The 26,336-nt window shown below is 46.4% G+C and overlaps 1 protein-coding gene across 4 annotated transcripts in view; it reads left to right on the top strand.

Moving 5' to 3' along the window:
• The window catches only part of KMT2D (lysine methyltransferase 2D), a 1,162,185-nt gene that overhangs the window by 603,471 nt on the left and 532,378 nt on the right, over nt 1-26,336 (top strand). For all 4 annotated transcript variants that reach the window (XM_069230486.1, XM_069230488.1, XM_069230487.1 and 1 more), the window contains 3 exons: nt 5,620-5,781; nt 6,056-6,140; nt 6,683-6,786. In XM_069230486.1, coding sequence (XP_069086587.1) covers nt 5,620-5,781; nt 6,056-6,140; nt 6,683-6,786 — 351 coding nt within the window. The remainder of the gene's footprint in view (nt 1-5,619; nt 5,782-6,055; nt 6,141-6,682; nt 6,787-26,336) is intronic.

The following is a 26,336-nucleotide window of genomic DNA, read 5'->3' on the forward strand; positions in this document are numbered from 1 at the left end:
TTTCACTCTGCACCCAGCTGCCCCAGTGCTGCTGAGGGTGTGTGTTTGGTGCTTACCTGTGGCCCCCAGTGCTCACCTAAACCCCGCCGAAGGCGCAGGTATTTACCTGATGGCAGATGTGTTTCAAAAGTGGCCCCAGTCTCCATAGGATCCCATTTTAAATCTAACTTCAACTTTGACCTTTGCACCCGGTGGTGGAAGTTTAGGGTCATCCTAAACTCTGACCAGTGGACATCCTGACCCCCCCGGAGACTGGAAGTGTAAGTCGAATACTTAAACGCAAAATTGCACTTTCATTCCATCTATAGGCCCACCCCTCTACCCCTTGGGGCGTGTTGAAAATTGCACTGTCAACTTTTACAAGTGAAAAGTGTTAATTGGCTGTAAATTGTTTGCTTTGCCAAATCTAAACAAAGTGTTATTGATAGATATGCTTGTTGCTTTCTTCCAAATTTACTTACCTGCAAAAAGATCCTTTTGGTTCTAGACATAAAGGAACAAAATAGATTTTTCCAATATAAATACATTGGCCTGGAGTTAGTCATTGAGTGTGTGGCTCGTTTATTGACTGTGTGTACAACAAATGCTTTGAACTATTCTCTGATAAGCCTAACTGCTCTACCACACTACCACAAAAGAGAGCATTAATATTATCTACTTTAACCTCTGTTAAGCCCCTGGACATCTTGATATAGTATACACGTAGCCAGCTTCCTGCAGTCTCCATCAACTGAACCCCTTTGAGAGCTTTACGCTTTCACATCAATCGCACCAAAGACTATCATATCAACAATCAACTCTTTCTGGGGTTCTTTTATATGCTACTTCATCGTTTCATCTGGGGGCGGAACAAAGTAAAGATGGATTCATGTGGTTCCACCTACTGGCGTGCGGGAGCAATGCTCTGTAAATTTTCTGGTTCCGTTGAGGTTCCTGGGGTTATTCTGTAGATGAAGACTGTTCGTTATTGTATCCTTGAGAAAGAACGTTACTGAAGGTAACTTATTTTTCACTTCTCTAATTGACCTGCAGAACAGTGATTCATTTTTATGGTGTTCCTGGCACAGTGAGAACAGATTGCAACATAGAGGTGTCCTAGTACAGATAGGCCTATTGCATTATGGGGGTTGTTTTTTTGTTTTTTTTCTAGGGGGGGTTTACTCGAGAGAATACTTGAAACCTTTTAGGAGTTAAGCATTTTATAATATTGAATTATTACAGGTAAGCTAAAGTGAGTGATTAGAAAGTGATTGATTTGCACTGGTTACTGCCAAATAAGCCTTTAAGATGATTTAAATATTTACTATGGCCCAACTCTGTAAACTGTCCACAAAAGGGATCAGTTTTGTGCCATAGACCACAATGCATACTGACACACACTCATTTGGGGGCACTGGAGATGTATCTTCTCAGGAGAAATATGTATCTGATGCTGTTTGGCCTGAGAGCAACATCCAGTATATTCTCAAAAGTTATGTTGAGTTGGCACCTGTGGACTATTTGTGATTTCACAGTATTACATCTATAATTTATCAAGAGAATCATTTCATATTCAGTTCACGCAGAACTTAGAAGCGTTATTAAACATTTTTTTGTATCTTAATACATTTCTTAAATCTATTTGATAAAAGATGGTCAGTCTTTCTATATGAATTGGTATATATTCTCCATTTATTTAGTCAGATTAAATTTCTTTCATCAAGACTCCATGCAGTATTCAGACTTCAATAATTTTTCCAAGTTGTGGCCATTTTCTGTAACTTAGGAGTATGGGGTTATTTCCCATTCCTGTCTAAAGTATTTCTTCTTTTTCATTACACTTCAAATTCCGGTTTCTGTAAGCATTTTATGAGAAGACAATCAAAGCCAAAGTTTTAGTTTTGCTTTTAAAGCATTTGGGTTTTCTTTCTAAAATTCCTTTCTTCTCAATGGACATTCTCTCTTTTGTTTACCTGTAGTTTTTCAGTATTACCTCCAATACTTGGACGCAAACCTGTTAAATACCAACCATGTCCTTGTTTGAAAAGACTTGAAACCAGATTTTAAGGGTTCTATAATCTGAGCCGTTATACTATGTCTGAGCTTGACAGGCAGTTATACCGAAATCGCAATTCACACATGCATATTTAGTGGTGTGCACATATGTAATTTCACACCTTGGCTTTGTTTAATTTATTCTTTCCGTTAGTAAGTATGATGTAAATTTATCATTACAATTACAATGCAAGTAATTGTTTGTGACTTTAACGCTAATCAAATATTCAACCAATCAACCTTTTTATCAATTTGTTAGGCTGTCATTGTTTTTATTATTGATTTTAATTAATCACCATTGTGTTAATTTCCCTTTTTCTTTGGTAGGCTGTTTTCTTTTCCTTTCCGTCCTCATGAGCAAGATTCTGAAAATACACTGGTGCAGGACTCACTCGTCAAGAGATTGGTATATTAGCAGCATGCCAATCTCCAGCAGTGGTATCCCTTTGCCAGATATCCTACTCCTCACTAACTGGCCATAGAAAGCAGAGAAATACTCCGCTACTGGCAGTCAGCATAGTTACCTCTTGCTTGCCATAGTCAGCCGAAGCTCCCTTAACGTTTGGCAGGTCTACACCTTGCTTTAATGTCTGCTTCGTACAGGAAGCAAAGCCGTCCCTCACCTCTGACAGCAGAGCTGTTTTTCACCTGCGGTGCACCTCTTTGAGCTATCCAGCTCAGTTCGCAGAGCAATGTTCTGCTACTCAACAGTCTTTGGATAGGAGTGCACCCGTCTGTTTTGTCAGACCAGTTGAACCAGTCGGGTTACTAGGGAACTGGGTCTTTTGGTGGAAAAAGCACCTGATGATTCTGTTAATGAAATAGAATCTCACGTACAACTGTGGCTGGGCAGTCAGTGGGAGAGGTAGATATTTGTAAAGGGGGCTGGGTTTAGAGGAAATGTCCATAAAATGCTGCTTTGGGCTGGGAACATCAGATATAATACCAACTAAAAGCTTATAAATCAGTGCAAGATGTCATACCTGTTGCATTTTCAAGGTGTCGGGGAATAAACAAAGTGTTGTCTTTTAGAACCTAGATCAGGTACAATACACCCCAGATAAGATCCACAAGCATTGCACCAGAAAGAGATGAGTGCAACTGCTTAAGTTGTTTGGAAGGGCTGTAGACCCATTGCTGTTTTGAATTAACATTGCCAGTACTGAATCTGGTTAGGCTGTGGGTCTACGCCTTGTACTGGCATACAGTGTCTGCCACCCACTCTACATTCACAAGGCTTAGACTGGAAGAAAACTGAACTCTGCGCCCACTGATAATAAACTGCATGGTCCAGAGTGCGTACCTTCATTATTGTGCTTAAGGAACAAAACCCGGTTGATCTCCATTTGCATGGACTCAAACAAGACTTGAAATAATGGTCTTCTAAAACAACCTACTACTAGTGAACCCCTTCCTTTTCCTGTTGGCTGTCTAATTTCTCCTCTTTCCTAGGACGATAGCCAAGGTATTACAATGCAACTTTGAGGATGTATGATCTGCAACTATGCTTTTCTCACATAAACATTCACAAAACAAAAACTGTTGCTAAAAACCTTTCTCCCAATGTCTTATCGCTGGAAAATTCACCAGACCCAAAAAAGCAGAATAGATATCACTACAAAAGTAAGAGACTGGTATTTTTTGTTCTCTCATGCAGAATCATTCAATCACTTGACTCATTCCTTGGGCTGTATGTCTTAGTTCAGGCGTTGTCAGCTGAATGTTCCAAGCAGGCATTTTAGACCCTTTTTTCTACTTTTAGCACCTGTTGTCAGATATGGAATGTTTCTCCTTGTTGTAATATCGTGTATAGCAAATGGCATTGATACCATTTGACACCACTTGTTTTCCCTGTTCAGAAACATTATAATTTTTTGTGCATGTGTTGCATTTAAAGTCTTTTTGAAAACAGGTCCTTCATTGACTTTAAACAGTTGCAAAAAACATCCCTTCTTTTGTCCATTTATAGTACAGTGATATAGGTTGCAGTCTAGCCTCCTGTCAAACTTTTTATATGTTGCATTGTTTTAGGCCTCTTTTTTTGTAAGCAGTGTTTTGTACTTTCATGTGAAATTGGAATTTCCCCAGCTTCCTTAAACCTCTATACAGGCCCATCAGGCCCCTTAATGTTTCTGATTTGCAGAGACCTCAAAATGAAAGCCTTCAGATCATGAGTTAGACTGTGTCTAACAATAGCTAGTAACCAAGACCTTTATTCCATCCTATGTAGTAGCTTACATTTTGAAGGCTTCCTCACCACCAAATGGTATTTGTGCTCCAGTAGACTGCGCCAATGGAAATACTAGGTTTATGATGTTGAGTATAGGTCTCATAATTATGGCCACTGTGGAAGTTCTATGATTTCCATTTTTAACTCCTTTGCTGTGCTCTAGTTTTTGCAAAATTGGTTTAAGACCTGCTACAAAATTAAAGAATGATTGACTGGTGAGGTGATTAATGAGCTGGAGTTTGGCTAGGATGAACCTGTAGGATTTGAAGTAACAGTCACTGTAACAATTCTCTCCTTGTGTGTTGCTGGTGCATTACTTTTGCAAGGGAGACCAATGTTTTCAGAGCCTATGTATTTCTTTCACACATTGAGGATGTCAAAGATGTATTCTCAAACTTGAGAAAGGGAAGTTTACAATGCATTTGGAACAGTGCGTAGGTTCACACTGTCATGTTTCTCAGCTCATCTGGTGCAGTGTTGTCTTGCGATTATAGTGACAGTCTGCTTGCTATTTGCTTATTAGGTTCTTGAGTCTTAAGGTAAGTGATATGATGAGCTGGACCTTGCATGCAGGCCTGGTCTTGCTGCTAAGGTTCTCATTATCGTTTGGCAGTTCCTGCTTACAGTGTCACTATGAGAAGCTTATGGACCGGGAATACTTAAGTTACATGGTAAGTAACCTTTCCTCTAGCTGGAGTTTGCCAGATTCTGTTTCACTTGTAGTTACTGGGGCTGGCTGATATTTCTGCGACATCGTTTTCTGATGTATTCTCATTTTGGTGTGGTGTGGTTGCTACCTTAGTTTGTAGAGTTGAGCGGGGTAGTTACAGTGAGGGTGATGTGGTGTTGTGTTGTTGGTTTAGCTCAGCATATTACTGTTTGTGTGTTTTTTGTGTTGTTTATGTTAATGTACCAGTTGCTTTATGTTGTTGTGGGTGAGTTGTGAACGTCTGCCAGATTTCTTTTTAGGTGGACTTAGTTGTAATAGGGTAAGGAACAGGCTTTGCTGGTGTATTGAAAACACTGTGATGTTTGTGTACTCTTGTCGAATGAGATGCTGTTACTCCAATGTAATGACCAAACTGTGTTCCCTGGAACTACCTTGTTTCGATTTATTTTTGTGGGATCTATCTTTGGAGGCTAACATAAACATCGGAAATTATGCTTGGATACGGATATGTTACTGTTCCACCTAGTCTTTGAGCAGGCACCTGTAAGTGAACGGTGGTTCTCTGAGCAGTGTAATCTCTCTGTAGATTACTTCAATTGAAGATGTATTTATTTTGTTCCTTGACAGACTCGTGTAGTCTTATTGGAGTAATGATGTATTATGCCTATGTTTCAATCCTTGACAGAGCTCCCCAAGATGGAGAATACAGACATCCAGCAGCTCCTGAAAGACGTTCTGGGCCCTCCTGAGCGGGAACATTTTCCAAACTGTGTGGCTTCTGGACTGGAAGATGGGTGCGGGAATAGAGAGATATGCGGAGCACCACTTCCACGACCATCTATCCAAGGTGTGACCCTGATGACACCTATGCTCATCTTACCATTTGCTGTTTATGATGAAAAAAAGACATGTTTGCAGTTTCTGTACTGATTTTAACCTTGTTCACTGTTGAAGGGCTTTGAAAAGATGTGCTTGACATTTGTTTTTTTTCTTTATGTGCTCTTTGTTCTCTGGTGTGTTTTTTCTTGGAAAATTGTAAATACATATTTAGTATTTGGGTGCTCTACATATTTCTTAATGCCCAGCAGCTGGTTTGATATTGCACCATTTTTTATTTGCAGAAACAGGTTCTCTGGGAACCCTTACCCCTTTAACTCCTGTTGAATCTTATCCTACCTCCTGCCAGCCTCAGCTCCAAGATAACACGTAAGTAGCACTCAGAGCTCCTAAAGAAGAGGCATTTTGGGGTGGATGAGTGTAGCCATTCAGTTTCAGGAGGGAGTGGCAGAACTAAAACTGACAATTGATGGTTGGCTTGCACTGGATTGAAAAGAATTGGGGAGTCAAGTAGGGTGGAAACCTCGCACTGGAGAATGCTCACATCTTGGGCGGAGAGGTTAACGAATGTTGAAAACATGTAAATGTACTCCTGCTGTTATGATTGTTGTTAGGTCCCATCTTATATTTACTTTGCTCTTGAATCAGATTGTTTGCTTTTATCATAATTGTATAAAACGTGGGTGGAAGTATATTGTTTTTTGCATGTGGTAGTAATTTGCAGAATATGCCTTTTTATTACAATCTTTCTCACAAAAACTTTCTTGCCTTACTTCTCTCTCCCTGTCTGCAGGGATAGGAGAAGCCAGTCCAGCCCTATACATAATGGAATTGAAAGGGGCTGGACTGTGCTGTACTCCTAACTCACCTGCTGTCAGGGTGGGGGATGGCCTTTCCTACAACCTATTCAGTCTTCAGCGATGGGAGAAAGATGAGGATCTTGGTGAGCTCTCTACCATCTCTCCAGTGCTTTATTCCAACATGAACTTCCCCAAACTGCGTCAGGATTACCCAGGTAAGTCACCTTTATTCCAGAGATCATGGTCTGACTAAACTCTGAATATGTGGTTTGTTGAGTGAGCACTTTCTCACTGTACAGATAGTGTTTGGTTTTTGTTTGACATCCATGTCAGTGGTGGGGTGTCACTGGACAAAGTTAGGTTGTTTTGAAGGGCGTGAGGGAGTGTTTGAAGACTGGGTTTTAGATTAAGTAAATGGGAATGTTCCTATTAGTGTGCGTGGTTTAAGGGAGTTGGTAAGGAAAGGATGTTTAATGGTGGTCTCCAGAAAATGATGAGGAGAGAACTTAGTGGTATTTGAAGATTGGTGCTGGCTTAGTATCAGGAGGAATATAGTTATATTGTTAATGAGGGTTAAATGCTGCAAATTTATCATGACATTTGTTTTCAACGGTCTTCGAGCAGAACCAGTGAGAATTACAGATAATGCCATATGTGTATTCAACATGGTAGGGTTGGTTGCTTATTTGTGGATGAACTTAACTATCCAGTAAGACCAACTGTGGAACGATACAAAGACTGTTGAAAGAAAGTACCTGAAATTGGGCACCCTTTAGTCCCTTTTTTTTGTTTTACTGCGGAGATGTAGAATACTCAGTGCACAGTTGTGTATAGTAAAGCTGATCTACCCTTTAACAGAAATGAATCGGAGTGTGTATGTATAGTTATGTATGTCCTATCAAAGCGGCAGTTGTTCTGGGATAATTCTGGTTGTATCCCATTCAAACTGGTCCAAGTAGTAGATTAAAATCAACACTATTACATTTATTTGGTTCGAATAATCAGCACAAATAGTAGAACACATCTAGTGGTGTGATATAACCAGGAACTGTATTGTGTGTATGAATGTATAAAATACAATGCATTTAAAAAAACAATATGGCAGAATGCTCACGCAATCGTTTGGTACTGTGCTCTTTGTGAAAGTTACTTCCAGACAAGTGAAAACAGAGGAAAGATGAGCAGTTCATAATGAAGGATTTAACTTAACCATATGTGCTTTTGGCTCCTTCAGTGGTATAGTCTGTTTTTATACACTTAAATATAGTTTAGTGTTGACGTTTGTGGCTTAAGAGTCCAGGTGACCTGTGGTGGTGGATTGTGACCAAACACCTCACTTGCAGGAAGTCCTTCTGTGCTCTCCACCATTGCTGGTGGCCACAGTTCCTTCTCATTCTCCTGGGGTGGTGGTCATCTTGATGCTTTGGAGATCAAGGGCTTGTGGGCCAGCTGAGGTTTATCTATCAGCCTTTCTGTATTTTATTTATTTGCCAGATCAGCCCTCAATATTCACACTTCTTTTCATGTTTTAAGGAGTTTACCAGTTTGTTTCCCCCCTACCTTATCATTTATCATGCCACAGTGTTGGGACCTTAATCTGGTGCTCATTTTCATTATAAGTTTTTTCTTCGAGCCCATGCACAGTTGACCTTTGGCTGTGTTTCAGATTGCTATTGTCACACCTTGCTGTATTAGTAAGTAGCACCCTTGGTCTGCCATTCTTTCTGCCACTGACTTTATTTTTTTAAGCTAGCTCTGTCCACTAAGGCGTCTTTCCTTCCTAAATTGAGTCAGTCCAGCACCCCTGCCAACACTTTATCGCCTTCTCATCCAACTGGAACTTCTCTGGACACTTGCGGGGCCTTTCGTTTCTAGATCAACAGGACCCACAATTTTCAGATTGATTTTATTTGATTGGGCTTCACTGACAACAGGAAGGGCAAGTGATTTTGGCACATAGAATTTCTCAGTGGATTGTTTTGACCATCACTCTGCTTCTCCTCAGTGTAGGGAAATGGCCCTTTTTGACATGTTTACTCCCACTTTTTGCCTGGTAAATTATGCAATTTTGATTGAAAATGCCCTGGGATTCTGCTATTTAGGCCTCAAGTGCCAGATTGCTTTCCCTAAAACTGTGCAATTGTTCCCCATTTGGTAGTACCTTTGGCACCTCTGTAAGTCCCTGGTACCTATGGCACAGGTTCCAAAGAGGGTCCATATGGCCTGCTGCACGTATTTTGCCACCCTCAGGTACCCCTCACCTGGCACATGCAGACTGCTATTGTAGGCTGCGTATATAGACCTACACTGATTTCAGTGATGAATTTATTAGTACTTGCACCCAGAAGGCACCTTAGAGGTGTCCCCAAAAAACTCTACCAACTGCTGGTGACCTGGCTGACTAATGTTAGCTACCCTGCCACCAACAGACATGTCTTTCCCCCGATATATGCAAGTCACACCTCCAGTTGGCCTTAAAGCCCTATGACAGAGTGCATAATATGACATATGAGGACATATCTCTACAAGCAGGTATGCCCCTGCTGACTTTGTCGACTTTTAGACATACTGAGTGAACAGGGAAACCATTTTAAGTACATGTTCTGGATACTGGTCACTACGAGTTCCCGAGCTACATGATGGCTTCACTGAAAATAAGGATGTTTGATATCAAAAGTCTCATATTATAAACCCTCACTGATGCCAGTGATGGATTGATTAATACATGCACCCAAAGGGCACCTCAGAGATGCCCCCTGAAAACCTACCAACTACCAGGTTGCAGACTGACTAGTTTTAGCCAGTTTGCTACTACAAGACCGGATTCTGACCCCAAAGTGCGAGAGCCTTCACTCTTGGGCGGTTAGAAACAAAACCTGCTCTGGTAGAGGGGTTTCTACACCCCACCCATCAGGATGACCTGCAAATCTGCATTCCAAGGTAGGGAGCTGCAAAGAAGCCCAATGCCCTTGGTATGCCCATCTGGTTTCACTGAAAGTATAGATGCCAACCACCCCGCCCCAGGGCCTATTTAGCACCTGGATAGGCCAGACATTTAGTACTCAAAGGTGTGTCCACCCCCCAGGTCAGTCCCACTCCTAAAGTGAGCTGCTGGATGTGGACACAACCTTTAGAAATCTACCATCTTGGTGCTGGCAGAATTAGGACCTCAGGGACAGAATTATTACCACTTACCACAGGAAGTGGTTATATAGGGGGTGTAGTGACCCCAGGGGTAAGTCCCCCATTTGCTACTACCCCACACTCCCCGAAACGGCCCAAATTCAGTATTTAGGGGAGCCCCTGCCACCAGACAATCGGATTTCTTCTGATGTGTGAAGGACGACACTCAAGAGCCGCAAAGACTGAGGAAGAAGCACCTGACTTGGCCCCAGCCCTGCCGGCCTGTCTGCTGTTCCCGCCGATTTTCACCAAAGTCGACTCATCCTGTAAGCTGCTGTGCCTCTAAAAGCTTGGGACACCTTCCTGCCTTTAACAAAGACCCAGGAGTTCCCGTGGAACAGCAGAGCTGCTTCCCTGCATTTTGCAGACACCCCAAGAGACCTGAGAGGATTTGAAAACTCGACACCGGAAAGCACTACTGCACCTGTGCAGCCTAGCCAGAGCTGAATTGGTCCAACTGTGCCCATGTGGTCCACAAACCCTCCAGAGACTTAGCCCATCTTGGACCTGCCCACTGTGGACTCCTCGAAGGCACCTGCAGCATTTGGCCACAGGACCCCTGTAAGAAAGTGCCCCTTTATGACATGGTTAGCTTCTACTTATTTCCTGGTACCTGATGTAATTTCCACTGAAAGTTCACTGGATTTCTGTTACCCAGGTCCCCAGTGCCTTGTCATTTTCCCCAAAACTGAACAGTTGTTTCCCTAATTGGCAAAACCTTTAGCACCCTCTAAGATCCTGGGGTAATAAAGAGGACCCCTAAGGGCTGCAGCAATGCATAATGCCGTGCTTAGGGACCCCTCAGAGGAAGCCATTGCAGGCTTGTGTGTCTTGGTGCAGAAAAAGACAGCAAGGCATACAGGCTGTGTGCCATGTCCCCTAACACTTCATGCAATATATGCAAGTCACACACCCTAAGGCAGGGTGCATTATATTACATGTGAGGGCATTTCTTTGTCGATTCTAAAACATATTAGTGACCAGGGAAGCCATTATAAATGCATGTGCTTGACACTGGTCAGTAAGGGTTCTGCAGCTACATGATGGCTTCACTGAAGATGGGGATGTTTGGCATCAGACATTTTGTATCGGTGAACCCACACTGATGCAAAAATGCATGCACCCAGAGGGCAACTTAAAACCCCCCCCTGGAAACTTACCAGCTACTAGTCCTGGCCAGTTCAGCCACATTTCTGACCCCCTAAGGTGAGAGACAGTGCCCTCAGTGTCCAACGACAAAAGCCTGCGCTGGGCAGGGGTGGTGACACCTCCCCAAGGCAGGATGGACATTCCAGGGTCGAAAGCTTCAAATGCCTAACCGTTTTTGTGGTGCGACCCAGGTCTCTCCAAATGACAGAGATGACGATCTCCCCCCCCCCCCCCCCCCCCCCCCCCCCCCAAAAAAAAAGTCCTGAACCCACTTTTGGTGGCAAGACAGGTGGGAAAATTTGGCTTATTAGCAGGTGTGCTCACTTCATGGCAGTCCCACCCCTAAAGTAGAGCTGAAGTGGACACCACTTTTTAAATTCCACCATCTTGGTTTGGAAGGAATTAGGCCACAGTGGTCAGGGTTCTGCTCACTTCCCAACGGAAGTGGTGTCATAGAAAGGGTGTGGTCACCCTAAAGATGGACAATCATTGGCTGCGACCTGGCACACTGTGTAACGCCCCTAAATTGAGTATTTAGGTGGTACCCATGAACCCCCAGAACTCAGATTCTGATGACCTAAGCAGAAAAGGACAAAGAAGATGAAGGAATGTAGCATCTTTCTGACATAATTACCCCCACTTTTGCCTGGTGTCAGTGTGTTTAGACTGTAGTACACTAGGGTCCTGCTAACCAGAACCCCAGTGTCTGTGCTCTCTCCTCTAAATTTGGTTGCTGGTAAACTTTTTACACCCGACAATTGGCATACTGATGCACCCATGTAAGTCCCTAGTATATGGTACTTGGGCATCCAGGGCATTGGTACACCAGAGGTATCCCATGGGCTGCAGCACGTATTATGCCACCCATGGGAGGCCATGCAAAGTGTGAGGGTACCCCCTGAATGAGCAGGGTACCCCCTAAAGACCCCAAGACGACAACTGGAGTCTGTGCGTGGAAGCCATCTTAAGCTATGTAGTGGACACTGTTCAACATGAGTGGTCCAACTACATAATGGATTCTCTGAACCTAGGCATGTTTGGTATCAAACATGTTCAAATCATGCAACAAAACCAGTTCCAGTACTGGTTGCTTGATCCCTTGTACTTGGGGGATTCCTTAGAGGATCCCCCAGTTCTGCTGCCTGTACAGCTTTATGGGGTCTGGCTGCCATCCCATGCTGCTGCCGACCCCAGACACTGTTGTGCCCTCCTGCTGATGAGCCCTAACTCAAGCAGGGGAAGGCAGAACACAGGATTTTCCTGCAAGAGAGAGGTGTGACCACCTTTCCCTTTGAAATGGGTGTCTCTGTGGTGAGGTGGCCTCTGAGCGCCACCAGACTGCTTTGAAAGACACATTTGGTGCCCTCCTTGCATAATCCGGTTTGCACCAGTTCAGGATCCCCTGGTTTCTGCTCTGGCGTGTAACCACGCAAAGGACCGTGAAGTCGTCCCGTTCCCCTAGGGAGATGCAGAGAGCTCTGCTAGATGGCCGATTGATTCTACCATCTTGGAAACAAGGTAGTCAGAGGTCCCAGGGAGCATTTCACTAGTTAGGCCAGGTAGGTGACGTCCCTAACCCCCTCTGGTAGGTGGGTCACCACAGAGAGTGATCAACCCCTTTTTAGGGTTACTTAAGGGCTCCCCCGATGGTGGGTCCTCAGATTCATTAAGCAAGACTAAAACAGGAACTCTCTGCAAGACCATTCTGCTCCTGGCCTCCGGAACCGCTGCTGGTCTGCTTTGCAACTGAAACAAGACTGTATCCAGTTGGGAGGGCTCCCACTGCAACATTGTTTCCCCAGCTCGTACAAGATTTCTGCAACATCTGTGGCTGTGCATCCTCCAGAGTCACAAGGACTCTGTTTGCATCCAAGAGGCAAGAAGGAATCTCCCTTGGAGTGAAGAAGTCACTGCCCTGTGTCTGCAGACACCTCAAGAGGACAGTGACCGGCTGGTGGATCCTGCTGTCCCATGGACATTGAAAGGCTCTGCTACACAGATGGTGGTTATGTGGTCCTCTCTGGATCCCCCTTGTCTTCTGATGATCAACTTGGGAGACGTTGGGCCTTTGCTGCACCCACTGGAATGGATCCCATGTGCACCACAACTGTTGCTCTTGCTAAGGCTTGTTGGCTCTTCCTCCAAGAGATCTTCAGGCTTCAAGAAACCCCAGCCTCCAGCCGTCTGCAACTCAAAGTTTAGCTTTCACTCTGCAGCTTCTGCGATGTGGGACTCGTTATGCTGTGCTTCTGAGGCCTCCCTGTGACACCTTGGGTTTGCTGCCAGTGCGTCACTAGTGGGGGCTCTCAGACTCACTTTTCTTCCTGCTGAAGACCTGCCCTGACTCCCCGTCAAGGGGCGAGTCACTAGGACCTTCCTGGTCCTCAAAAACCTAAAATCTTCCTTACAACATTTATTTGCGTTTGCCAAGGCTTGTTGGTAGTCCTGCTGGCCACTGGCCGTCCTGCAATCCAGCAACCAACGTAGGATAGCTTGTAGATAACTCCCAAGGATCTCCTGCATCCCCCCTGGACTCCACAGCTGGCTGTCTTCATTCACTGTCATGCAGGAACGTCACCTCAAAGAGGGTGGGCATTGCCTACCTGCACCGCCAAGACACCTCCGAGTGGTCTGGACACTGTCCCCTTCTTCCTGTTCTTCACATCCAGGATCCACCCTTGGGTTTGACCAACCTGGTCTACGGGTCGCAACAGCAGCTGGACAACCAAGGCTGCTATTGACTATAGTGAGGGTTTCTGACGTCACCTGGGCTCCCTGGTGTAGGTACTCGGTCTTCTGGATATCCACAGGTGGGGGCACTCTCCAACCTTCAGTGTGCCAGCTGGTTTTCTGTGTGCCCACTGGTAAGGGTCCTGAATCCATAAAAATCCAACTTAGACAGTCCTGTATTAGCCTGTGGGACACCCGGCTTGATATCCACTCTACACCCCGGGCCCCTGTGGGATTTCTCGTACTTATTTTGGTAAGCACTTCTATTCTTCTACCATTTTCTTAGAATATGATTTGGTCCCCTCAAAGAGACCCATGTATTTCCACGCTATTCCTCTTTGTTTCTAAGTATATTATTTGTGTGGAGATATCTCCAAGTGGATTTATACCAACGTTAATATAGTCTTTAGTGTTATAATAAAGCGTCCTTTATTTTTGTAACACTTGCTGTGGCTCTTTCATGTGTAACGGTTACTGTAGGAAGTTGGCTCTGTATGTGCTATTTCAAAGTAAGGAATAGCATGCACAGAGTCCAAGGGTTCCCCTTAGAGGTAAAATAGTGGTAAAAATAGATAATACTAATGCTCTATTTTGTGGTAGTGTGGTCGAGCAGTAGGCTTATCCAAGGAGTAGTGTTAAGCATTTGTTGTACATACACAAGACAATAAATGAGGTACACACCCTCAGAGACAAATCCAGCCAATAGGTTTTTATATAGAAAAATATCTTTTCTTAGTTTATTTTAAGAACCACAGGTTCAAATTCTACATGTAATATCTCATTCGAAAGGTATTGCAGGTAAGTACTTTAGGAACTTCAAATCATCAAAATTGCATGTATACTTTTCAAGTTATTGACAAATAGCTGTTTTAAAAGTGGACACTTAGTGCAATTTTCACAGTTCCTGGGGGAGGTAAGTTTTTGTTAGTTTTACCAGGTAAGTAGGACACTTACAGGGTTCAGTTCTTGGTCCAAGGTAGCCCACCGTTGGGGGTTCAGAGCAACCCCAAAGTCACCACACCAGCAGCTCAGGGCCGGTCAGGTGCAGAGTTCAAAGTGGTGCCCAAAACACATAGGCTAGAATGGAGAGAAGGGGGTGCCCCGGTTCCGGTCTGCTTGCAGGTAAGTACCCGCGTCTTCGGAGGGCAGACCAGGGGGGTTTTGTAGGGCACCGGGGGGGACACAAGTCCACACAGAAATTTCACCCTCAGCAGCGCGGGGGCGGCCGGGTGCAGTGTAGAAACAAGCGTCGGGTTTTCAATGTTAGTCTATGAGAGATCTCGGGATCTCTTCAGCGCTGCAGGCAGGCAAGGGGGGGATTCCTCGGGGAAACCTCCACTTGGGCAAGGGAGAGGGACTCCTGGGGGTCACTTCTCCAGTGAAAGTCCGGTCCTTCAGGTCCTGGGGGCTGCGGGTGCAGGGTCTCTCCCAGGCGTCGGGACTTTAGGTTCAAAGAGTCGCGGTCAGGGGAAGCCTCGGGATTCCCTCTGCAGGCGGCGCTGTGGGGGCTCAGGGGGGACAGGTTTTGGTACTCACAGTATCAGAGTAGTCCTGGGGTCCCTCCTGAGGTGTTGGATCGCCACCAGCCGAGTCGGGGTCGCCGGGTGCAGTGTTGCAAGTCTCACGCTTCTTGCGGGGAGCTTGCAGGGTTCTTTAAAGCTGCTGGAAACAGAGTTGCAGCTTTTCTTGGAGCAGGTCCGCTGTCCTCGGGAGTTTCTTGTCTTTTCGAAGCAGGGGCAGTCCTCAGAGGATGTCGAGGTCGCTGGTCCCTTTGGAAGGCGTCGCTGGAGCAGGATCTTTGGAAGGCAGGAGACAGGCCGGTGAGTTTCTGGAGCCAAGGCAGTTGTCGTCTTCTGGTCTTCCGCTGCAGGGGTTTTCAGCTAGGCAGTCCTTCTTCTTGTAGTTGCAGGAATCTAATTTTCTAGGGTTCAGGGTAGCCCTTAAATACTAAATTTAAGGGCGTGTTTAGGTCTGGGGGGGTTAGTAGCCAATGGCTACTAGCCCTGAGGGTGGGTACACCCTCTTTGTGCCTCCTCCCAAGGGGAGGGGGTCACAATCCTAACCCTATTGGGGGAATCCTCCATCTGCAAGATGGAGGATTTCTAAAAGTTAGAGTCACTTCAGCTCAGGACACCTTAGGGGCTGTCCTGACTGGTCAGTGACTCCTCCTTGTTTTTCTCATTATCTTCTCCAGCCTTGCCGCCAAAAGTGGGGCCTGGCCGGAGGGGGCGGGCAACTCCACTAGCTGGAGTGTCCTGCTGGGTTGGCACAAAGGAGGTGAGCCTTTGAGGCTCACCGCTAGGTGTGACAATTCCTGCCTGGGGGAGGTGTTAGCATCTCCACCCAGTGCAGGCTTGGTTACTGGCCTCAGAGTGACAAAGGCACTCTCCCCATGGGGCCAGCAACATGTCTCGGTTTGTGGCAGGCTGCTAAAACTAGTCAGCCTACACAGATAGTCGGTTAAGTTTCAGGGGGCACCTCTAAGGTGCCCTCTGTGGTGTATTTTACAATAAAATGTACACTGGCATCAGTGTGCATTTATTGTGCTGAGAAGTTTGATACCAAACTTCCCAGTTTTCAGTGTAGCCATTATGGTGCTGTGGAGTTCGTGTTTGACAAACTCCCAGACCATATACTCTTATGGCTACCCTGCACTTACAATGTCTAAGGTTTTGTTTAGACACTGTAGGGGTACCATGCTCATGCACTGGTACCCTCACCTATGGTATAGTGCACCCTGCCTTAGGGCTGTAAGGCCTGCTAGAGGGGTGTCTTACCTATACTGCATAGGCAGTGAGAGGCTGGCATGGCACCCTGAGGGGAGTGCCATGTCGACTTACTCGTTTTGTCCTCACTAGCACACACAAGCTGGCAAGCAGTGTGTCTGTGCTGAGTGAGAGGTCTCCAGGGTGGCATAAGACATGCTGCAGCCCTTAGAGACCTTCCTTGGCATCAGGGCCCTTGGTACTAGAAGTACCAGTTACAAGGGACTTATCTGGATGCCAGGGTCTGCCAATTGTGGATACAAAAGTACAGGTTAGGGAAAGAACACTGGTGCTGGGGCCTGGTTAGCAGGCCTCAGCACACTTTCAATTGTAAACATAGCATCAGCAAAGGCAAAAAGTCAGGGGGCAACCATGCCAAGGAGGCATTTCCTTACAGTTACTGACTACTGTGGTATTGTAAGTGCTTTACACTCATTGATAAGCCTGAGCTGCCCTCCATAACTACTCCTAGAGAGGTTTGGGGTTCACTAAGGGTTGCCTGGACCCCGTATAAGGTGCCACACCATAGGTGTACAGCATAAACTAAGCCAGCCTCCTACATTGGTGGCAGCGGTGGGATGAAATACTTGCATTGCTTTACCACTTGGTCATCAGTGACTTTTCACTAACAAAATCACTTATGACTGTTGGATACATACTGTACTTGTGAATTCAGGGACTTCTAAACTGTTTGCTTACGTAGTCAAGGGTCTAACTTAGCCCTTTTCCCAAACATTGTAAAATTTGGAACTTTAGAGTAGGTAGGTACACTACTCTAACACCATGTATTTAGTTGAGGGAGCTGACCAAACTCAGTAGACTCAGTGTGGATCTTTTAATTTCCAGTAGCCCAGGACCCTATGTACAGCTGGGAAACTTAAGTGGGTAGTAATCCTACCAAATCTGCATTGTTAGAGACGCTCATCCAAGATGGCATCCAGAACCCTGACAGGGAGAGAGAGTTAGATGAGGAGTGTGAGCCACCAGTGCTGGAAAAGGAGGTACCAGGTACTTCCTATAACTACTCTGGACAGAACCATGAGGATTCTGGAGAGAACTTTAAACCTTCTGGGAGCAGTGCTGGTAGTGCGAGAGGGGGTTGCAGTAGTAGGCCCACTTTTTCTCCCCCTGCTGCCGAGTCCATCCATTCTAACTCAGAAGAGGGGCCCTTAAATAGGGTGCTCAGCTTGCTGAGACTTGAGAACTCAAAGGTCAAGTTGAAAAAGCAGCAGCTAGCTCTTGAGAGAGAGGCCCTAAAGATGGAAAGGTAAAGAAAGAATTTGGGGTTAGAACCCCATGGTGACAACAACAGAGTCCAGGGTCAGGGAAGACACCTTAAATTCTAGGAATCTCCACAAGATAGTCCCTCCTTACAATTCTGGGGATGATATCCATGAGTGAATTACTGCTTTAGAGAGGGCCTGTAAAGTCCAGAATATCCATCAGAGGCACTGGGTAGCTACTTTGTGTCTAGCCGTTACAGGAAAATGAAGAGACAAACTTTTGGTAGTTAGGCAAGAGGATTTAGAAAACTATCAAGTATTGAAGGATGCTCTGTTTGATGGGTTTGGGCTCACAACTGAGGAGTATAGGATTACGTTCAGGGAAACGCAGAAGGAGTCCTTTCAAGTCCGGATAGGTTTTGACTGTGCAGTTAAGGCTCTGGAACGCTGGTTACATGGTAGTAATGTGCATGCCTACGAAGGCCTGTGCAATCTTACCATGAGAGAGCATACCCAAAACAACTGTATGTCTGTCAAAATCCACCAATACCTGGTGGACTCCGATCTGACCTCTACCCAAGCTTTGCACCAGGGTGGGTAAGAAATCCCACAGTGGGGGTGATCTAAAGAAGAAGAATGCTTCTAAAACTCATGAGAAGTTTGGAGACCAATCTAAAGACAAGAAGAAAAAGTCCTCTACAGGTCCATAAAATGATCCTGGGGGTGGGTCAAAGTTGTCCTCTTCCAATAAGAAACCTCAGTACTTTTTGTGTAAGGAAAATGGGTATAGGAGGAGTGATGGCAACTGTCTTAAAGGCATCAAGAGTAGTACTTCTATTACTCCCCCTAGCGCCCCTCGCAATAGCACTAGTACTTCAACCAAAGGTGTAGCTGCAGTCACCTTGGGTACTGCAGTGGACTCTGGTCTAGTCAGAAAAAACACTGAGTCTGTCTTGATATCAGAGGGTGGCACTGACCTTGCCACTCTAGCTGCCTGGCCTCCTAATAAGATAAAATACAGGGAGTACCCCTTCAAAATAGTATACAGGCAGAAGCTTACATGGACAGAGGTGGAAGTGTCACCATGGTGAATAGAAAACTGCTGTCAACTGAGCAAATCCTACTTTGTCACAATTACCAAGTAACTAAATGCTGATAACATCACAAAGTACCATCCCATGGCAGTTGTTAACTTTAGCTGGTGTGGGGCAGGGGGTGTTGGGGGGGGGGGGGGGGGGGAGGGAGATTGTGGTGCCGTCTTCTATTCATTTAAAATATCTAATGGGCAATGATTTGGAGACCTCAGCCTAGGCTGAAGTGGAGGTACAGGCCCATGCAGCAATACTGGCCATCCCTGCAAATAAATGTAATTGTGACTACAAGGGCACAGGCCAAGAAACAGAATCAGGAGCACTGGAGCCTGAAACTATGGACCAGCCAGCTCCCTAGAAGAGAGGTTGGGGGGGGGGGGGGGGGGGTCAGAAATTACCCTGTGCCTAAAAATCATGTGAGGGTCAATCTCCTCAGGCAGATGATCTTGCCCCTTATGAGGAGCCTACACCAGAGGAGCTTGGACCTGACAGGGCAGAACTCTTGGGTCAGAAGGACCCTCCAGGGAGGAATTGGGTGTGGAGCAGAAATCCTGCCCCTCTCTTGAAGGCCTCAGCCCCTCAAGCTTCTGCTGAAGAGGCAGAGGATATCAATGGACCCCACAAGGTGTGTTGGGAAAATGGGCTTCTATACTCTGAGGCTAGACACCCCACACCTGGTGCCTCTAGGAGGTTGGTCATACCTCACAGGTTTAGGGTGTTCCAAATGACCTTAGCTCATGACATTCCCCTTGCAGGACATCTTGGGCAGAGTAAGACTTGAAACAGGCTTGTTGCTCCTGTGGCACCCGCCAAGCCAGTGGCAAGTCAAGTGGCACTACAAAGGCCTCCTTAATTCCACTTCCAGAGTTGGGGTTCCGTTTTTGAGGGTAGGGATTGATGTTCTTTGTCCCCTTGATCCTCCTACAGCATCTGGGGGCAGATGTGTTGTGGTGGTGGTGGACCATGCCACCAGATACCCAGAGGTGATTTCCTTGTACTCATTTCCAGGGAGGGTGTCCCTAAAGAGGTAGTATCCCACAGAGGTGCAGACTTATCTGGATACTTAAAAGAAATGTGGAAGGAATGTGGTGTAAACTACAAATTCACTACTCCTTATCATCCACAAGGAAATTGGTTAGTTGAGAGATTCAACAAAACTCTAAAAGGTATGATCATGGGACTCTAGGGCAAACTGAGGAGAAATTGAGGATGTCCTATTACCTTGCCTTTGTTTGCCTAGAGAGGCTCCACAGAAAGGAGTGGGATACAACCCATTTGAACTTTTTTCAACATCCCATTAGAGGTCCTCTTAATCTTGGAAGGAAGGTTGAGAGCAATCTCTCAAGACTCCAAACAGGACATAGTTGACTATATGCTAGTCCTGCGTTCTTGTGCAGGGTACATGAAGGCGGCTTTCAGAAATCTTGAGGCCAGCTAAGAGCTTCAGAAGCAGTGGCATGTCCAAAAGGCTGTACTGACTGTTTACTAGCCAGGACGGGAAGTGTGGGTCTTAGAGCCCAAAGCCCCAAGAGCATTCCATGTCAAGTGGAGTGGCCCCCTTACAATAAGTATAGAAGAAAAGTGAGGTCACCTATTTGGTTGATCTGGGCACTCCAAGAAACCCCCATGACAGTGCTGACATGAGCTCATGGATACTGATGGGCAGGAAGCAGAGTTTGACCCTCTCCCTGAACTTCTCTCCCACAACTGTTGGATGGTTCAGCGGATGGGGTAGTCTTGCAGATCGCTTCTCTGAACAGCAACAAGCTGACTGCAGACAAGGTCTCAGTCAGTTTTCTGAACCTTTTCTCTTTGACACCCAGTCAGACAACCTGGTGTGCACAAGTGGACACAGAGGATAGTCTTATCGGTTAGGTGAAAATCTATAGGCAGCCTGACCATTTTAGAATTTGCATTGGGCAGAAGTCCGAAAGATGCTGGAATTAGGGGTTAATGAGCCCTCAGATAGCCCTTTTGCTAGTCCAGTAGTACTTTTCCCAAAACCTCATTCCCAGGGCCGATGCCGATAGAGAGAAATGAGGTTTTGTGTAGGATACAGAGGCCTCAATGCAGTCACTCAGACTGATGCCCAACCTATCACCAGGGCAGATGCGCTAATTGATACTTTGGATTCAGCCAAATATTTCAGCACTTTTGACTTTAGAGGAGGCTAGTGGCAGATCAAGTTAATTGATGCTGCTAAGCCTAAAGCAGCATTTTCCACACCTGGTGGGCACTCTCACTTCATAGTGATGCCCTTTGGTCTGCACAATGCACCTGCCACATTCCAGAGGTTGGTGAATAATGTTCTGATATGCCTGAAAGACTTTAGTACAGTGTAGGAGGCTGGCCTGGTGTGTGGTGGACACCTATGGTGTTGGCACCTTATAGCTGTTCCAGGCAACCCTTATTAATTAGTTACTGTGTCTAGGAAGCCAGGGCACTCTAGTGGTAGCTGTGGTGAGCAGCCAAGACTTATCTAGGAGTGTGAACCCCTTGCAATACCACACTAGTCACACAGTAACTTAGCACACCTGAAAGGAACACACAGTGTTGCAAAAATAAAGGTACTTTATTACAGTAACACTGAACTAGATTGCTATAGGCAATCCCCCCTCTCTGGAGGTAATATACACAGATAAATAGTAGGAAATAGTTTCAAAACAGTTGAAATATCACAGGTCCTTTGGGGGTGGGGGGCAAAACTTATACTAAAATAGTGCAATGTTAGAATGAGTCCTCCACCAGAGAATATGGGGTAGTTAGCCAAGGGCTGGGAGAGTATGGACCCCAAGAGGTGAGTACCTAGAAGACTCCCAGCGACCAGGAGAGCATAGGTAAGTTACCTGATCGTCCCATAGGCTAACATGGGGACTTGGATTTGGAAGTGCAAGAACAAGACCGGGCTGGTGGAACCCAAAGGTGGATTCCGGATAAAGAGGAGCTGTAAAAGAAGAGGACAGAGTCCAGTCCAGGCACGAGTGACCAGCTGAGGCAGGAGACAATGCCCCCGAAAAGTGGCTTGGTCACTTTGAAAGGTGACCACCTGTCGGAGGGGTCACTGGTCTAATCTGTCTAACATGACCAGTCAGATGCTTCCAGAGACCTCTGCCCATCTTGTTTTCAAAATGGCAGAATCAAGTGGCCATCTGGAGGAGCTCCGGCCATCACCCTTGAGGTGGTGATCGACAGGGGAATGGTCACTCCCCTTTCCATTGTCCAGTTTCGTACCAGAGCTGGGACCTGTGGTCCCTGGATTGGTGCAAGCAGGATTATGGAAGTAGGGCACCAAATGTGCCCTTCAAAGCAAGCCTGTGGCGTAGGGAGGCTACCCCTCCCCAGCCTTGTAACACCTATTTCCAAAGGAGAGGAGTTTGCACCCCTTTCCCTCAGGAAATCCGTTGTTCTGCATTCCCCTGCTTGAGCTGGTCAAGCAGCAGGAGTGCAGAATCCTGTCTGAGGGGCTGCAGCAGCGTGGGCTGCTCACAGACCCTGGAAGACTGGTAGGAGCAATACTGGGGGATCCTCTAAGGAGGCCCCTAATTGCATGGAATCATGCCGCCAATACTGGCATTAGTATTGGGGCATGATTCCGACATATTGGATACCAAACATGCCTAAGTTCGGAGTTACCATTGTGAGGCTGGACCATAGGTAGTGATCTGTGGCTAGAACAAAGACAAAATGGCTTCCCTGCACTTATGAAGTCCAGGGATTTGGAACTGGAGTTCCTAGGGGCACCTCTGCTCCTGTAGGGGTGCCCACACACAAAGGGACCTGCACCCTGCCCTTAAGGCTGGAAGGGTCTACCATAGGGGTGACTTACAGTAACCTGGTGTAGTGACCAGCATTGAAAAGGTGCATGCACCTTTTCACCAGGATACAAATGGCAGACCTGCAGACGCAGTTTGCATGGGCTTCCATGGATGGCATAGTACATGCTGTAGCCTATGGGGGACACTGATGTACCACTTCCCTGGGTACCTACGTAACATATTCTAGGGACTTACTGGGGTACACCAGCATGCCAATTGTGTGGTGTGTAAAGGTTACCAAGACAACATTTAGAGGAGAGAGCACAATCACTGAGGTCCTAGTTAGCAGGATCCCAGTGAAAACAGTCCAAGCACACTGACAGCAGGCCAAAAGTGGGTATAACGATGCCACAAAGAGAGCCTTTCCTACACTTCCCCCAAAACAAGACGCTTGGTCACTTCATCCCCAAGTGACCAGGCCCTTCAGTCCCTCTATAATCCCAATTAAGTGGTACCCCTGGCAACTAGGGCAGGGGTAATGAAGCGCACCACTTGTGCCACTCTGGAGGACCCAGCAACAACCTTATGCAGACTGCTATTGCAGGCTGCGTGCTGTCAAAATTGAAAACACGACATGGCAAACACTTAAGCAGTTGGGAAATTAGCTATGCAGAAGAGCTGTCACTCTTCGACAGGGAACACCCCTAGGATAACCAGTCTGAAGTGAACATTACTTGGGAAATTCCGTCACCTTGCGTCTGGTGGATTTTGGCACCTTTGGACAGGGTGATGCCCGCTCTCCACAGTAAGTGGTCCTCTAGGAGTGGTAGTAACCCTTAGGGTAACTAGTCCATTGGCTACTGCACTGCACTCCTCTTAACGCTCCCCTAAGGTCTTTGCTGGACACAAGGAGTGTACAGGAAACCTGCTGAACCTGAGAACCGAGGAGCACGGCTGACTTGGCGCCAGCCCTGAGTGTCTGGCTGCTGCACCCAACCCTTGAGGAACAAATGACCTACCCTGCTGCTGCAGCCTCCATGGAACTGGAAGAGCTACCTGTGCTTCACCAGTCACACAAGGATTTCCCTTGGAGTAGAGGAGCTGCTTCCCTGCATCCCCAAGCACCCAAGAAAGACTTGAGAGGACCGGAACCACCAGAAACCCACTACCAGATTTCACCACTGCACCCAAACCCATGTTGAAGAGGGCCAGTGAGGTCAGCGTTGTCCCAAGGCCCTCCCGAAAAGAAGCCCACCATGCGCTCACCCACTGTGGACTTCATGATGGCATCCACAAACTTTCTGCAGACCCAACTGTAACCGCGAGTGACCAGTAGACAAAGACCCAACGCCCTAGGACACCTCTGTACCAGTCAGCCCCGTACCCAGGAGAAGAGAACCAAGGGTATCCCCACGTCTCTCCACCTCGTGAGACCTGAGCTCACTTGTTGGCTTGGTTGGACTGGAGCCCCAGTCCACACCTGCAGTGTGTTCCTCCGGGCCCCGCTGCAACTGCGAGGAACTCCAGTACTGGACCCGATGCTGGAAGACACCCCTGCGCACTGCCACCTGAGAAGGAGTGGACTGACAGTGTCCCCAAGTGCCTCAGAACTTCAAGTTTCGAGCCCCCCTGTGTGTTCCCATGGACTCTCCTTCAAGTTTATCCCTGCAGCAGCTTTGTAACCGAACTGATCCCCACAGACTTGACTAGGACACCCGACGCCATAGCACACCTCTACACCCTGAGAGGACTTGTTGGTGTGGCCTTGGACCTTGCCCCATACTCACCTTACGTCCAGGAGATGGATACCATAACTCGTTGTACTCTACCTGGTTTGCCGTCTGTTTTCTTTCATAGGATTGCATTGCCACTCCCTGGAAAATGCACTGTAAACTTTTAAAAACTCAAAAAAATCATAACTCAAAAAGTACTCACCTGACTCCAGTGGTCTTGGTATCAAAGTTTATATAGAAGTGTGTTGTTTTTCTGAATTGGTGGTGGATCCCACTACCCAGAAAGAAAGCATTTGGGACATCGTTTCTGCCTCTGTGATACCTCTGGGGATTGCTTGGACTCTTTGCACAGTGTATCTCATTTTGGTCCACCATATAAAGTCCTTTCTGCACAACCACCTTGGAGGTCTCCTTACTACCAAAAGGCACTATTGTCTGACCACACTGCAGGCTTGAATTTCAAGTATGCTAGGCAACTCTCAGGAACTCCTTGGTGTGTGAATTTTCTTTTTCTTCAAAATGAATTTCAAAGGAGTTAAGTGCTACTCTTTTCAGTGCTTAAGGAAAAGTCACTCTCCTGTAATCCTAGCTCTCATTTGAGGAAATGTCCAGTGAAGTCATAAACTCTCCATCATTTCCTGTGTAAAGAGCAAGTAATTAATTAAATTGTCTACAATCTTTATTTTCTTATAACAAAATAGTAGGAAAGTGCCCCTTTTGACATGGTCACCCCACACTTTCTACCTTGTATTGATGCTAACTTGAGTGTGTGTGTGCTTGGATCTTGCTAACCAGGCCACAGCACCAGTGTTCTTTTCCCTAATCTGTACCATTGTTTACCCAATTAGCACACCCCTGGCACACAGCTAAGTACCTTTAAAATGTACCAGTGGTACCAAGTGCTCTGTGGCCAGGGAGGGTCCCTAAGAGCTGGAGCATGCATTATGCCACCCCTCACCAAGCAGATGCACAGTGCCAATGCAGATTGTGTGTGCTGGTAGGGGAAAAAAATGTAAAGTTGGGATGGCACCCCTTCCCGGGTGCCATGCCAACAAACCACTGCTTGTGGCATCGGTAATTCGCCCTTCTAGAAGGCCTGATAACCCTAAGGCAGGGTGCTCTATACCACAGGTAAAGGCATAGCTGCATGAACAATATGCCCCAATAGTGTCTAAGTCCATTCTTGGACATTGTAAGTGCAGTGTGACCATATTGAGTACATGGGCTTGGGAGTTTGTCATTACAAACTCCACAGCTCCATGATGGCTTCATTGAAACTGGGAAGTTTGATATCAAACATCACAGTACAATACACCCACACCGATGCCAGTGTTGGTTTTATTGTACAGTGCACAAAGAAAGGCATCTTAGAGATGCCCGCCAGTATTTCACCCAACCCTTTAGTGTAAGGCTGACCAGTCTGCCACTAACAGACAAGTTTCTGACCCCATGGGGTGAGAGCCTTTGGACACTCTGGGGTCAGAAACAAAGCCTGCTCTGTGTGGAAGTGTAGGCTTTGTTTCTGGCCTCAGAGAGCCCAAGGGCGCTCACCCCAGGAGGTCAGAAACTCGTCCCTCAGTGGCAGGCTGGCACAGACCAGTCAGTCCTGCACTGAAGGACTGGGTAAAATACAGGGGGCACCTCGAAGATGCCCTCTGTGTGCATTTTGTAATAAATCCAGCACTGGCATCAGTGTGGTATTATTATTCTGAAGTTTGATACTAAACTTCCCAGTATTCAGTTTAGCCATTATGGAACTGTGGAGTTCGTTTTGACAAACTCCCAGACCATATATGGCCACACTGTTCTTACAGTGTCTAAGAATAGACTTAGACACTGTAGGGGAATATTGCTCATGTAGCTATGCCCTCACCTGTGGTATAGTGCACCCTGCCTTAGGGCTTTAGGGTCTGCTAGAGGGGTGACACACACAATCTGCAATGGCAGTGTGCATTTGTTAGGTGAGGGGTCCCTTAGGGTGGCACAACACATGTTTCAGCTCTTAGGAACATTCCCTGGTTCATAGGGCCCTTGGTACCACTGGTACCTTTTACAAGGGGGTGTGCGCCAATTGTGGAAACAATGGTACACACACACACACACATCCCTCTTTTGAAAGAGAATTTCTACCTAATT

This window comes from Pleurodeles waltl, chromosome 4_2, assembly GCF_031143425.1.
Source record: "Pleurodeles waltl isolate 20211129_DDA chromosome 4_2, aPleWal1.hap1.20221129, whole genome shotgun sequence".
NCBI lineage: Eukaryota > Metazoa > Chordata > Amphibia > Caudata > Salamandridae > Pleurodeles > Pleurodeles waltl.